This window comes from Eschrichtius robustus, chromosome 3 (genome assembly GCF_028021215.1).
Source record: "Eschrichtius robustus isolate mEscRob2 chromosome 3, mEscRob2.pri, whole genome shotgun sequence".
NCBI lineage: Eukaryota > Metazoa > Chordata > Mammalia > Artiodactyla > Eschrichtiidae > Eschrichtius > Eschrichtius robustus.
Window position 1 is genome coordinate 29116543 of NC_090826.1, and position 15208 is coordinate 29131750.

General features: G+C 43.1%; 1 protein-coding gene across 2 annotated transcripts in view; it reads left to right on the forward strand.

Moving 5' to 3' along the window:
• The window catches only part of LOC137762094 (protein argonaute-1), a 30568-nt gene extending 20242 nt beyond the window's left edge, over window positions 1–10326 (forward strand). For both annotated transcript variants that reach the window (XM_068539499.1, XM_068539501.1), the window contains exons 13-19: window positions 3840–3999; window positions 4185–4275; window positions 5377–5571; window positions 7787–7921; window positions 8534–8635; window positions 8966–9165; window positions 9407–10326. In XM_068539499.1, coding sequence (XP_068395600.1) covers window positions 3840–3999; window positions 4185–4275; window positions 5377–5571; window positions 7787–7921; window positions 8534–8635; window positions 8966–9165; window positions 9407–9515 — 992 coding nt within the window. In that variant the 3' untranslated portion in view covers window positions 9516–10326. The remainder of the gene's footprint in view (window positions 1–3839; window positions 4000–4184; window positions 4276–5376; window positions 5572–7786; window positions 7922–8533; window positions 8636–8965; window positions 9166–9406) is intronic.
• The last annotated feature ends 4882 nt before the right edge of the window (window positions 10327–15208 follow it).

Consider the following 15208-nt stretch of genomic DNA (forward strand, 5'->3'; position numbering starts at 1 on the left):
TGTACTCTGAAAGAAAAAAAAAAACCTTCATTAGCCCCCATTCACAGAATAAAAGTTTTTTAGGGCCCTGATCTTAGTTTAACCTTTTCAGCTTCATGTACTGTTCCCTTTGCCACACATACCAGAAAGATCACTTGTTCTGGAATTAGATAGAACTGGATTTTAATCCTGGCTATGCCAGTTTACTGTCTTAGGCAAATTACCTAACTTTTCTCAGCCTCGTTAATTAATTATATAAAAGGCAGCATCTAACACAGTGCCTGTGACATAGTAGGTGCTCTAAATGCTCATTCCTTGTCTCTGCTGTCTAGTCTCTGGTTTTGCTTACATCATTTGCCTTTGCCTAGAATATCTAAGTACTCTTTTTATCCCCCATCTTGCCCTTAAAATTCTCTCTATCCTTCAAGTCCTAGTTTAAATGTACTTATTCCTGGAAGCTTTCTCTTGTCATCCTACCTACAGGATTAACTCATCTCTTTTTGGATTCCTCTAGAAATTGTATCAGGCTGCTGATCAGTTACGGTCTTACTTGATATTGTTTTGAGCATGGAGTGGATCTGATTCTGCTCTGAAACCTTCTTCCCTCTGCACATATATACCCAAGGTAGAACCTTCCACTCACATGATACTCAATACTTATAGAAGTTGGTTGACCTCCAATCCATGTCTCTCTCGGGCCATAAATTGATGTCCCTTGTGATTGATAAAGTGGAGTGTCTTTTTATATTTCTTTTGGCTGTTTCACTTGCCTCTTTGGAGAAGTGCCTGCTCAAGTCTTTTCCTTTTTTATTGGCTTCACTACCTTTTTCTTAATGATTTATCAGATGCTTTTTAGGAGAACTGCCTTGAATAATTATCCAGGTTTCTGGTTTCCTCCATAAAGGGAGAATCCAGTGTTTCTGGCCTGCATGTGGAGTATAGTGCGGCATGCTTGGAGAAGTCAGTGCTTACTCAGAAAATTTTCCCTTCCCTGGGCTCAGTCATGTTATACCTCTCTCCAGTCTCATACCTTGATTAGGACCTTGGGTTTCTTCCACTTACATGCTGTTCTTTGATTATATTGAATACCACTTAGGTAATGGGGGCATTGCCTAGGAATTAAGCCTGCAGATAAGAGGAACAGTCAGATTCTTTTAAAGATCCTTCATCCTCCTTCCTGGTAGGCCAAGTGATGGTCAAAGCAAGGTCCACATGCATTGTGATTGCCCTGAGAGTATAAAAGGATAGTGTCACATTTGTCCAGTTCTAATCTGGTACCATACCTCATCCTGTCCTTAGTATTTTTAACTCCTTCCTCCACTAAACTGGTAAAATTTTTTTAATGTAAACTTTTTATTGAAGTACAGTATACATATAGAGATCTTTTGTGTTCAGTCAATTAATTCTCACAAAATGTCATAGCAAGGTAACCAGTACCTAGTTCTGATAGTAGAACATTATCACAATCCCAGGCTACCAATCACTACAACTCCCCATCAGTGTTAACCACTATTATTTTGGCTTCTAACACCATAGATTAGCTCTGACTGTCTTTGAACTTTAAATAAATGGAGTCATATACCATGTACCTTTTTTTGTGTCTGGCTTCTTTCACTCAACATTATGTTTGTAAGATTTATCCATGTTTGTTTAGTTGTAGTTTGCTACAATTTTTCCATTATATGATAATAACACAATTTACATGTATTTATACATTCTACTGTTAATGGACATATTTGGGTTGGTTCCAGTTTTTACTATTATAAATAATGCTTCAGTGAACATTCTTGTACATGTCCTTTGAACATATGTGCCCATTTCTATTGGGTGTGTAACTAGGAGGGATTTTAAGTGTCCAAATGTATACTTCCAACAGCAGCAAATGAGAGTTGTAGTTATTTATATCCTTACCAAACTTGGTATTGTCGCTTTCATTTTAGCCATTCTTATGGGTGTTTAGTGATACTGCATTTTGCTTTAATTTGAATTCTCTGGTGATTGATAAAGTTGAGTATCTTTTTATATTTTTATTGGCTGTTTCACGAGCCTCTTTTGAGAAGTGGCTGCTCAAGTCTTTTCCTTTTGTTACTGGCTTCACAACCTTTCTCTTATTGATTTATAGATGTTCTTTATAATTCCTTTATTTAAATTTATATATATTATACATATCTGTGGCTTGCCTTTTTACTTTCTTAATGGGTTCTTTTGTTGAACAGAAATTTAAAATTTTAATGTAGTCCTATTTATCAATATTTTTCCTTTATGGCTAGTACTTTCTGAGTCCTGTTTAGGAAGTCCCAAGGTCATGAAGATACTAGTCTGTGTTTTCTTTTAAATGTTTTTTTTTTAACCTTTCACATTTAGAACTAGCCTGTGTTCGCCAGAAACTGTTGCTTTCTCTGTCCCTTGGCAGTGGTTCCTCTTCTGGTGCAAAGCCTAGAATCTCAGCCTCCTGCCCACACCTCGAATCAGCAAATGTACCCAGGGCAAAAGCAGCTGCAGCAGATGGCTCACCTCTGTGAGATTCTCTCCCTCTCTGCAGTGTTAACTCTTCCAGTTCTTGTTGTCTTAGCACTTCTCTGCTGCCTACAAAAAGATGATTTCTGTATTTTATTTGGCTTTTCTGAATGTTATGTGCAGAGACACTGGTTTGCCTCTAACTTTATCTCTTGGAAGTAGAAATGATCCCCTTAGCTTTTTAAACATTCTCAAATCTCTCCCATTGAAAACATATCATACCGTTCATTGATCCTACATCTCCTCCTTGGTACTTTGTATTACCAAAACCAGTTTTTGCCTCTATACATTAATTTTTGCCTCACTATCACAAAATTCTGGTCCTCATTTTACCAATCTCTTAGCAGCATTTGACTTAGTTGAACACTTGCTCCTTCTTGAAACTCTTTCTTCCCTGGCATTCATGATATAATACTGTCTTGATCTTTCTCTTGGTTCTCTGAAGTTTTGTCCTTTGCAGACTCATCATCTTCCTGTTCTGCAAGTATTGTGAGTTCAAAGATACAGGTCTAAGCCCTCTTCTCCTTTCACTCTGTTCTCTTCCTTGGTGATGTCAAGGTCATGTTTTCAATTACTGCCTCTGCCTAAATATCTCATAAATTTACATCTCCATTTCAGACTACTCCTGAACTTCCAACTACTATATTCAGTTGCCTGATGGATATCCTCACTGGGATGACCAAAAAACACTTCAAGCTCAAAATGTCTCAAAAAGAACTTATGATCTATCTGTTCTATTATAAAAATCTAGAAACTCAGAGGTTATCCATAAAAATTATTTTCCCTTACGTATATAGTCTCTTGAATCTGTTTCTTTCCATCTTGACAGCTGCCTTCTTAAGCTACCCTCATTTCTTCCCTAGATCGGTCTAATGACCACATTCTTTCTCTCACACTGTGGTTCCTTTATTCTCCTTTGTAGTTACTTTGGCCTTTCAGTTTCTCAAATGTATGTTGCTTTCTCCTATCAGAGTACATTTTTGCACGCTCTTCCCTCTGCCTGGAATGCTCTTTCCCATATTCCCTCTCCCTTCTAAGTTCTCTTCTACCTTTAGATTTCAGTTCACTCATTACTTACTCAAGAATCCTTTCCTGACAACGTTATTACCCCCACGTTATATGCTGTCATAGCTCCATGAAGTTTTCTGTTGTAGCATTTATCATTGTTATACTTTTCATGATTTTTAAAATTAGTCACTGGATAGTAAGCACTATAAGAGTAGGGACCCTGTGTGTTTCTGGTCATCATTGTGTTCCCTAGCACCTCATATACTTCCTGGCATCTAGGAGGCATTCAGTAAATATTTGTTGAATGCACTAATCAGTTCTCTCCCTGCTCATAGCTGAAGTGAAACGTGTTGGAGATACACTCTTGGGAATGGCTACACAGTGTGTGCAAGTGAAGAATGTGGTCAAGACCTCGCCTCAGACTCTGTCCAACCTTTGCCTGAAGATCAATGTCAAACTTGGTGGCATTAACAACATCCTAGTTCCACACCAACGGTATGAACTCTATTGCCCACTTGCCCTTGTCAAGCAAGGTACCATACTGGTGATTGATGAAACGATAGGACCCTATCCAGGCCAAGTGAATCACACACAAGGGAGAGAGGACCAAAGTGGGTGCTAGATGGTGCCAGGAAGAGAAGACCCAACTCCTCACCATTTGTTTTCTCTTCCTTGTTTAGCTCTGCTGTCTTTCAACAACCAGTGATATTCCTGGGAGCAGATGTTACACACCCCCCAGCGGGGGATGGGAAAAAACCTTCTATCACAGCAGTGAGTGATACTTTCCAACTTCCTCATAAGGTTCTTCTCTTAGCTCTGAGCCCCCAAGACTACACATGATTTCCTTCCCTCAGCTCTGGTGCTTGACCCTTCACAAGATCTTTTTATTTCAGCTGATCATCCCCATTAACCACTCCCTTGGTTTCTTAATAAAACTAACTCTGCATGGCATTTTCTTTTCAGAGAGAGAGCAGTGAGAGTGTAGGCTGTGGCCAGAGACTTGGCCCTGTCTCCATCACTTTGGTTCTGTGTTCGAGTTTCCCTCTCTCTCTCTGTGCCCACTTTTGGAATATGGGAACAAACATACCTCTTCTCTGAAATCCCTTTTAAGGGAGTTACTTAGTTGCTGCGATTGTCCTTTACTCTTCCCCATCCCTACCCCTGATCCACCTAGTAGATTAGATAGCTCTCCAATCCCTCTCCTGACATCTTTGCTCCCTGTCTCATAGGGGCTTCTGAATTGGCTAAAGGGACCAGGCCTTCTTTCCCACTTCTCTTTCTTCAACTCTCAAGTTTCTCTAGGCAGAATGGGCCTATCTCAGTAAATGTGGGGAACCCTATACTATGCTTATCTTTAATTTCCTTGTGGCCATCCATCCTAGTAGGCTTTGGCTATTGTCCCCTTAGAAAATGATGTTATTCCCACCGCCAACAAGAACACTCTTCACTATGGTTCCTAGCGTAGATTAGCACTTGAATTGAAAAAAAGATAAACTTGTTTTTGAATGAGGTCACTCTTTGAGCTAGTAGTGCCAAACCTTCACATGCCCCTCTGCAAGGAGTAGGGAAATCGAACTTATCAAGTACCTACTGTGGGTTAGGCCCTGTGCAAGATGACTTATATGTGCTACAACAGCACTGAAACTAGGTGGTATTCTTATCTCCATTTCAGAGGAGGAACAAGAAGATCATGTGGGTTAAGTAACTTCCACATGTGTGATAGAACAGAGATTGAACCAGAGCTTATTGAATCCAAAAAACCTCATTCAGTTGCATAGTTGTTTTGCTAAGAGGTCTTTCCCCAAACCCAGAACCTAACAGTGTTGGGAGGGTGGAGGTTCTGGGAGCTGATCCTGCCTCTTTGGTTATCAGGTGGTAGGCAGTATGGATGCCCACCCCAGCCGTTACTGTGCTACTGTGCGGGTGCAGCGACCACGGCAGGAGATCATTGAAGACTTATCCTACATGGTACGTGAGCTGCTCATCCAGTTCTACAAGTCCACCCGCTTCAAGCCTACCCGCATCATCTTCTACCGAGATGGGGTTCCTGAAGGCCAGCTCCCCCAGGTAGGGCCCACAATAGGTCAAGAAAACCTTCACATTGAGGCCAGGGGGCCTGATGGTAGCAGAGAGTACTGCTGTCTTTTCTGAGCTATTGACACTGGGAGGTGCTACTACTTAGGGAGGTTTGCTAAATGGAGTAGTCTTGGAAGCAGAGATCACAATTGAGAGATGGCCTGTACAATCACTGATAGACCTTTCTTCTTGTAATAAAAGACCCTCAGTGCCTATTTACTAGTTGGTCCGTGTTGAAGACTGATTCTTTAGACCAGTGGTTCTCAAACTTTAGCATCCATCAGAATCTTTTGGAGGGCTTATTAAAGTAGTTTGCAGAGCTCTACCCTTAGAATTTCTGCTTTAGTTAGTCTAGGATGGGGCCCTAAAATTTGTAGTTCTGACAGGTTCTTAGGTGATGCTGCTGGTCTGGAGACCACACTTTGAGAATCACTGCTATTGACCTTCACGATGTTCCTCCTATTCTTTCTCCCTGCTAAGCCTTCATATTCTGTTGTTTAGATTAGTGTACTGAACTGGTCTCCTTGACTACCATTTAATACATAGTAATATAACTACCATTTATTGGGTACCTCTTATGTGCTGTAAACTGAGCTAAGCACTTTGTATGTATTCTATTTAATGCTTACAATAACCCTATGAAATAATTATTATTCCACTTGATAGATGATGAAACTGAGGCTTGAAAATGTTAAATGATTTCTTCAGTGTCATCCAGGCTAGTAAGTGGTAGAGCTGGGATTCAAACAAATTGGTTAGATTCCAAAGTTCATGCTCTTAACCATTATGCTCAATTTCCTCCAAGTCGTACAGTGTTTCCTAAAATACCAGATGCATTTATCATAATATGTCTGTTTAGAGATGTCTAGTGACCTCACATAGCCTGAGGTTAAAATTCAAACTGCTTAATAAGCAAAGCAGTCAGCAGTTATTAAGCCACTACTAGGTTTTTTATGTTTTTACTTAATTATTTGTTTTAGTCTTCACAACAGTTTTGTGAGGCTGATCTTATTAGTAACTTTAGTCAATGTGGAGAAAATGAGACTTAAAGGGGTTAAGTAACTTGCAAGGTAATAAAATTAGATAAAGCTTGGGTTTAAACCTAGTTCTAATTGATTCTAAATTGTATTTACTTTTTTTTTAAATTGTATTTACTTTTTTACAGTTTTATACAGTTTTTACTCCCTATACCTGACATCCAAGGCCACAAGGCAACTACTGACTATGGTTTTTCACCTGTGGCTTCTTTAGCTAGTCCATTTTTGTATAATACTGCTTTTTTTCAGGACTGAATTTATCTACTCCCTCTACACCCATTTCTGAACTATGTGTCTAGTCTTCTATGGTGGTCCCAATCCTGTCTGCTCTTAGAGCTCATGGGTAACTTCCATTTTCCTTCTGATCCTAAATTCAGCCTTACTTTGGGCATTGTGATTTCTCTCTGAACCTTGGTTCTGTGTCTTGATGTTAGGTCTAATTATACATAGGAACCAGATGAGTGCTCTCTGCTGATACTAAGCCTCCCAGCTAGGTTTTATAGGAACATATCATGTGAACTGTCTACAGGCATACCTTGTTTTATTGCACTTCGCTTTATTGTGCTTCGCAGATACTGCATTTTTTACAAATTGAAGGTTTGTGGCAACCCTGCGTCCAGCAAGTCTGTCGGCACCATTTTTCCAACAGCATTTGCTAACTTCATGTCTCTGTGTCACATTTTGTTAATTCTTGCAGTATTTCAAACTTTTTCATTATTATTATATTTGTTATGGTGATTTGTGATCAGTGATTGATGTTACTACTATGACTCACTGGCTCAGGTGATAGTTAGCAATTTTTAGCCATAAAGTATTTTTTAATTAAGGTATGTACTTTTTTTTTTTTTTTTAGACATAATGCTACTGCACACTTAATAGACTATAGCATAGTGTAAGCATAACTTTTATATGCACTGGGAAACCAGAAAATTCGTGTGACTTACTTTATTGTAGTGATCTGGAACTGAACCCACAAGATCTCTGAGGTATGCCTGTATAAGGCTGATTTTGGTAGGAAGGGCTTATCATCTCTAATGGTTGGGTGTCAGCTTATAAAGAGAGGCTGAACAAAAAGCCGTATTACAAGCGGCAACCCCTTAGTTCAGAAAGATGTGTGAACTCAAGAGGAGCTGTGTGTCTCTTTGTCTCCCTCCTCACCCTGTGCCTAGATCCTCCACTATGAGCTGCTGGCCATTCGTGATGCCTGCATCAAACTGGAAAAGGACTACCAGCCCGGGATCACTTATATTGTGGTGCAGAAACGCCATCACACCCGCCTTTTTTGTGCTGACAAGAATGAGCGAGTGAGTGAGGGATTGAGGAAGCCACCCATACCCTTATCTTGTCTCCCTTCTCTTAATATGGAAGAAGCCCTTGAAATAAATCTGGGGATTTAGTCCTTGGCCTGTCCATCTTCCCTGGCCCCTTTCTTCCCCCTAGCTCTTGTGGTCCTTCCTCTGCTGCTTCCTTCCCTTTGTTTCCCCCTTCTCCCCTCCTTCCCTTATACTTCATCTCCCTCCTCCTAGCTCCCTGGCCTATAGACCCCATATATAGACCAGCTCCCAGAGAAGGGAAAGGGAACTTCCATTTATTGAACTTCTCCTATGTGCCAGACACTGTACAAGGCGTCTTCCTCACAGCAGCCCTGTGAGGTAGGTACTGTTTTTATCTCCAGTTTAGCCTCAGAAAGGTTAAATGACTTGCTAAGATCACACAGCTAATAAATGGTGAAAGCAGCACTTAAACACAGGTCTGTGTGACTTTAGAAGCCTATTATTTCAATTCCCAGTACCCTCTGGGAACAGCAACTTCTACTTTACTCTTGGGATTCTGATGGAATCAGATTAGAATTGAGTCGGGGCCCTAGTTAGGGTCATGCAGATCTTGGGATCTCGGTTGTCTTTGTCTCTATACAGATTGGGAAGAGTGGTAACATCCCAGCTGGGACCACTGTGGACACCAACATCACCCACCCATTTGAGTTTGACTTCTATCTGTGCAGCCACGCAGGCATCCAGGTAGCTGGGCTATGTCCTGGGGTTTCCAATGGGTCAAAGATTAGTTGATTATTCCCACTGTCTCTAGAATATATATCATTCCTCACTGAGTGGCATTCAAATCAGGATTGTTCTCTTAATAAGCCCTTTGTGCACTTGAACATAAGTGCACTTTGAACGTCTTAGGCAGGTTGCCCAAAAGATGGGTGCTTTATGACATAGGTGGCTTTGTGTCTGCCTTTTCATGGGTGAGTCTTCCAACCCAGCCATACTCTCAATAGTGATCCTGTTCCTTATCATCAAGCATCCCCTCTGCCCAACCTGGGGCCCCTCACCTTCCTATCTTCCCAGGGCACCAGCCGACCATCCCATTACTATGTCCTTTGGGATGACAACCGTTTCACAGCGGATGAGCTTCAGATCTTGACGTACCAGCTGTGCCACACTTATGTACGATGCACACGCTCCGTCTCAATTCCAGCACCTGCCTACTATGCCCGCTTGGTGGCTTTCCGGGCACGATACCACCTAGTGGACAAGGAGCATGACAGGTGAGGCCTGGGATCAGGCTGGCTTCCTTTTTGCTTCAGCCTCTGGTACCAGACCCTCTCAATTTTCCTTGGGTAGTAGGAAATGAGTATTGTCCAATTTGATGTCCTTGGGCTTGTCAGCCCAAATCTGGGTCGGGGTTTTCTCTTAAATTGTTATGGGAATTGGCATCCTAGGGGTGGGGGAAGGAATTAGTAGCAGCTCAGTTCACCAGGAAGGACTTCTTTCATTTTTCCTTTTCAGTGGAGAGGGGAGCCACATATCGGGGCAGAGCAATGGGCGGGACCCCCAGGCCCTGGCCAAAGCCGTGCAGGTTCACCAGGATACTCTGCGCACCATGTACTTCGCTTGAAGGCAGAACGCTGTTACCTCACTGGATAGAAGAAAGCTTTCCAAGCCCCAAGAGCTGTGCCGCCCAAATCCAGAGGAAGCAGGGAGGAGGGAGGTGGGGCAGGGAGGAATGCAGAAGGCCTTGTTTCCTCTACAGAGGGGGCGAAAGGGTGGGGAACAGGGCCAGTAAGCCAGACCACCAGCCAGAAATCTGATATTCACCTCATGCCCTCCACCCTTCACCCCATCTTGTCACATCTGGCCCTGACTCCACTGGACCAAGAGAGGCAGCCCCGGTGCCCACCATACACACAGATGTCGCATGTGACTCACAGTGCTAAAGACTCATGCCTGACAGCTTGGTAAGGTCGGCTCTGCAGCCCTGCAGACAAAAGCTGGTAGGTTTGGGTTTGATACTTTAGATGGGAAAGTGAGGGGCTTGAGAAAGTGGGTGGGAGGAGGGAAGGATTTTTTAGGAGCCTTAATCAGAAAAGGTCTAGATTTGTTTAAGAAGAAAAACGAAACCAGATGCAGATCAATATTTTAGGATACTAGATGTTTTAATGGGTTGAGAATCCAGCTTGTAGGAAGATTTTTAATGCTAATGGTTTTGGTTGCCCCTCCCCCAGCTGCCACTCCTCTTTCCCTTATTCCTCTTTCTCCACCTTTTCTACCCCACCTTACACCTTCTCCCTGACAGACATCCAGCCCCTAGTAAGACTTAAGGCACTATGGCACTTAGCTCTGAAGTGACATGACCCTGTCTTCCTTCCGCCTGCTGGTGGGTAACCAGTGCCTTCCCTGTAATGGTAATGCTGCAGAACTGCAACCTTTTGTACCTATTTTGGGGGGGGGGGTGGCGGGGGGGGGGTGGGAGAAGGAGGTAGGTGGGGATGAAATACCCCTAACCCAACAAGCCTCCAGCCAGAGCGCCAGCTATTTTGCATTTGAAGGAGTTGACTTCCATATTCATTGAGCTTTTAAAAAGATCACCACCTCAAGATGGTTAAAATCCATTGACATTTGCACTTTCAGACATGACAAGTCTCTCGGAGCTGCTGAGGTGACTGGCCTCTGGCCTTTCCACTTATGTCTCCTTTCCTCCTGTCCCCGCTTCCTCCCCACCTGCCTGGGTCTGGAGTTACTTTCATAGCATTTCTCACTCTTGGCTTCTTTTTTTTTCCCTGATGGTCAAGTCTGTTTATGTTTCAATATTTTTTAACTGGGGTGTCTTTTAACAAACGATCCTTAGGTCTAAAATAAGAAAAAAAAAAAAAGCAAAAACTAAATGTTATTTTTATACCATAACTTGAGTCTATTGCCAAAATCTGGAAATCCCTCCCATGCCCAGTGAGTTTACATCCCAGAAACACTGAGCCGTCAGAAGGAACTATGTACCTGACTTGTTCTTTGGCCTGGCTCTGTAGGGGGTGGTTATCTCCCCAAGGTGGGGCTCAGTCTCCACCCTTCCTCTGTGCAGATAATATCTTTCTCTTGCTGCAGGCACCCCTTCTGCACTGCCCTGCACTCTTTTCTGCAAGTGCATCTTCCCTTCCTCTGGACTGTCCTCTGACACTTTGGCTTATCCCAGATTTCAGCGTGTCCTGTGGATAGGGTGGGGAATTTTGCTGCTCCCTTTTGCTTCTGTTTACACAAATGAATTTTTCCTGATTTCCCACTAGGGCATGTGAGTGGGTGGCATGGGCTTTTTTTTTTTTTTTTTTTTTTTCCTGTCTTCCTGGCTAGAGATGGGGTTTGGCTGTGTTGCAGAACTGGAAAAGTAGGGGGTTCTAGCTTGAGGCCTGTTGGCCTTGAAGCAAGGCTTCCTCATTCCTTGCCTGTTCATTTTTTCCTCTCCCACTGCTTGGGATGAGGAGTTGCAGCTTCAGTGTGGAAATTCCTCTTTTTGAGGAGCCTGGGCTTGGGCTTGCCCCAATCTGGTGATGAAGCCATGACACTTTAGACCTAGCTCAGGCTTGGAGGCCAGCCAGAGGAAGGCCTGTCTGAATATGGGCGTATGAAGTTAGAGCTACCATTTCCCCTCCCCAGCAGCCTTTGTACAGACCCAGATTTGCTATGCAAAACAGTCTATCCCAGGTTCTGTGCTGGTTGGCTACTTTGTTCAGCAACTTCACAAAACGTAGCACAAACATTGATTATGGAGAAGGCATCGGGACTGTTGAGTAACTCTTCCTTTACTTCTTTCCTGCTGGCTACAGTGTGGGGTGCCCCATGGGCACAGCCCAGCTGAAGAACAGAATGGAGGGCTCTAGGAGGAGGCAGCTCACTGGAGAGCCTACATTCCTTACACAAGTGCCTAAAGAGAGTGATGCCAACACTCCATCTGCCCTGTCCATCGCCTTCACATACTGTCTACTTCGTGTTCAGTCACCCTTTGGGGAGGGGAGGTCTCTTGGGACAGTGGGCTCTGAGTGTTCTCTTCTCGGGTGTGTTTTGGGGCTGGGATCAGGGCAGTATTCCTGGAGGGTCCAGTCATTCACCAGCATTTGCAAATGTCCATTGAGAGCTGGTGGCAGCCACCTACTCTCAGCAACAAGTTTGTGTTCTCTCCTTTTTCTCTCTTTGCCTCACTCTCTCCAGTTGGGTTTTGAGCTGAGGCTTGAAATGCATTTTTTAGCCCTTTGGCATTGTACATGCCATTTAAGAAATAAAAGCGAAAGAAACAGCTTGGGCAATGGCAAGAATATGACATCTTGCTGTGATTTTCTTTATTTCTTTTTATCTTTGAAACTTGAAAAACACCCTTGACCTTGAGGATTATTCTTGTTTGAAAGGTGGTGCATGCAGATTGAGAAGTGGTGTTGGCAACAAGCTTTGGCTTTCTTTGATTTATTTAAAGTGGTGCTTCTTACTTAGGCTCTGAAGAAGCTCTGGGGAGATCCCAGCCTCATCCTCTTAGAGAAGTCTCCTGCTCCCTTTGTTCCACTCTTTTACCTTCCTTTTCCTCTTCTCTCTTTCCCTGGCCTCCTTTTATTTTATTTTCTGTTCACTCAGCTTGCTTGCTGGCCTGCCTGCCTATCTGCCTTTGTGATGATGAATTCTCTGCATGGCTACAGTGATCGCACTGTTTGCTGGCAAGGTCAGGCTTAGCTCCTCGGCTGCAGAAGACCAAGAATCTGCTTCCCAAGCCCAGTGATGTCCTCACTGGGCTGGACTGCCCTCAAACTTACGTGAGGGCATAGCAGAAGGCCTGCCCAACTGGCATGAAATCAGGAGGGCTTCTGGCAACTTCCACACCTGTCCACTCTTTGGAGTTGGTTTCTCTCATTGCTTTTTCTAGATCTGGTTTCATTTCTCTCTACCTGGGGCCTCCCTTTTCTGAGGATGTCCTAGGGTTGACCTACTTGTTTATCCACCGTTGAAGGGTTAGGGGATAGACATGGGGGAAGAAGAGAGGGATGGGAAGAGAATGGAGAGAATTTGGCTAAAATCTGGGAAAGGAGAGCGCTGCTCATTGATCACTTTTCCAGTCCAGCCTAACTCACTGGGGCTGAGGTGCTACTGCTGGCCTCTGGGGATAAGCCTAAGGCTGTTGTTGCTGGGAACTTAGGCTTAGATTAATGCTTAAGAAGGTACCTAACAGTGTGAAACCTCCCTAAAAAGCTCCCACCTACTCAGTAGCTCCACTGCAGCCTCCTCTTTGGCTAAGCAATGATGTTCTTGGATAGTTTTCTTTTTCTTGTCCAGAATTCTGTAAATGAGGCCAGCAAGATGGGCAACCAGGGGGACACTGTGACTTCTTAGCTGGCCCATAGGATATCTGCAAGGCTGGTGGGACAGTGTTTTAGACCTGGCATCATGTGTAACATAGAAGGATGAAAGTTCCTTCCCCTTCAGGGTAGAGAGACGTCTCTAACTAAAATGCAGTTTTGGAAATTACATTGGGGGAAGTTATTTTTATTTATATTTGCTGGGCGTAGGCCAATCCAGGATGGTAGCTGGGATGCCTTCCTTCTTAAAGTCTGATCATGGCAGGGTTATGCGGGGCACTCTTTCCTCTTTGGCCTTCTAAGCAGACTGGGGAGAAGGGATTCTCTGGTTTTCTCTTTTCGCCCATTTATTAGGACTTGCCTTCTCCCTGGACAGGGAGAGAGGCTAGGTTGGTGCTCTCCCCTTACTCTACTCCTACTGACTTAGAACCTCTGGCTGCTGTTTGGGAGCCCAAGAAAGGTAGTGGAGGTTATGGGCTCAAAACAAAAGAAAACAAAGCAAAAAAACAGAATAAGGTGGGGAAGGCAGATTTCCTTCTTTAAAAAGGAAAATAGGAAACCCTCCGAGGATTGTGCAAGTAAAGACAATATGTCGAATGCACTGACCCCCCTGGTGTAGTAGCAATAAGGAAAAATGAAATGACTTTCCTGTGCACACAGTCCAACCTGATTGGTGTGTGATGTTGCACTTAGCAGCCATCTGGTGGGCATGTGTGTCTACTCTGGGTTTCACTTTAGTTTCTAAACTTTTTATCCCTCTCAAGTCCAGCATGGATGGGGAAATGTCCCTGGAGCCCCACAGCTGTGTACTTGTTTGCATTTGTTTCCCTTTGAGACTTGTGTTTGTGTCCTGCTTTGAGCTGTACCTTGTCCAGTCCATTGTAAAATTATCCCAGCAGCTGTAATGTACAGTTTCTTCTGAAGCAAGCAACAGCAGCAGCACAATTCTGTGTTTTATAAAGACAACAGTGGCTTCTATTTCTAAAGTGCGGTCTCTCTCTCTTTTTTTTTTCTTAGCAAAGCAAACTGTTGGGATTAATTATAATCTCTGATAGATTTTACGTTAGAGTAACAGATTGTTAGAAGAGCAGAACCGTCACTTTCTAAAGGAGTAAAGTGGGTAAAACAAATTCCGGAGTGTTGAAACTGCAGATTGTATGTAATCACTTCACAGGGCCTCCATTTATTCTTCATTCAACAAACATGCAAAGCACTGTGTCTAGAAGTATTATGAGGGGAGTAAGCAGGCACAATTCAAAAATGAGGAAAACAGTGTTTCTCTCCTTAAGGAGTTTGAAAAGTTTGGTGGCGGATATGAGTAGCCAAATGGTTCTCTGGTACCATTTAGAGAGATTATGAGGACTGGAACAAGGCTATAGGGCTATATCAATGAAGATAGAAAGGAAAGAGCATATTGGAGAGACACTCAAGAGATAGAATTAATAGGACTCAATGGATGATGGAACAGGAAGAGAGGAGTAGAGGCTAATAATGTTCACTCTTCTTGAGCAAGTGAGTATATTGGGACATTCCTCTAGCCAAGACTGGGGGGAAAGGGAGACTATAGAAGGAAGGTGGTAAATTTTGTGAAGAAAGACAATTAGCCTTGTTTAGACTGAGTTTTGAGGTTCCCATGGGGTAACAAGGTTAAGGTTTCCAGTAAACATTTATGTTTTGGCGCTCAGGGAAGACTACCAAAACTGCAGTTATAGATATGGAATTCATAATCATATAGATGGTAGTTAAAGCCATAGGAATGAACAAGATGGCTTAGAGAAAGAGTAGAGCAAGAGAAACCTAGTGTACGACTGTAGGAAACAAGAGATGAGGAGAGGAAGTAGAACCTAAGATGATGGTCAGATCACTCATAGATACCTTGTATGTTTTTGACTGCTTTAATGAGATGGGAGAATAGTCAAGAGAGTGGAATAGGATTTAAAGACAAGATTAACAACATGAAAACTGCTGCAGTGAAGGGGGAGGG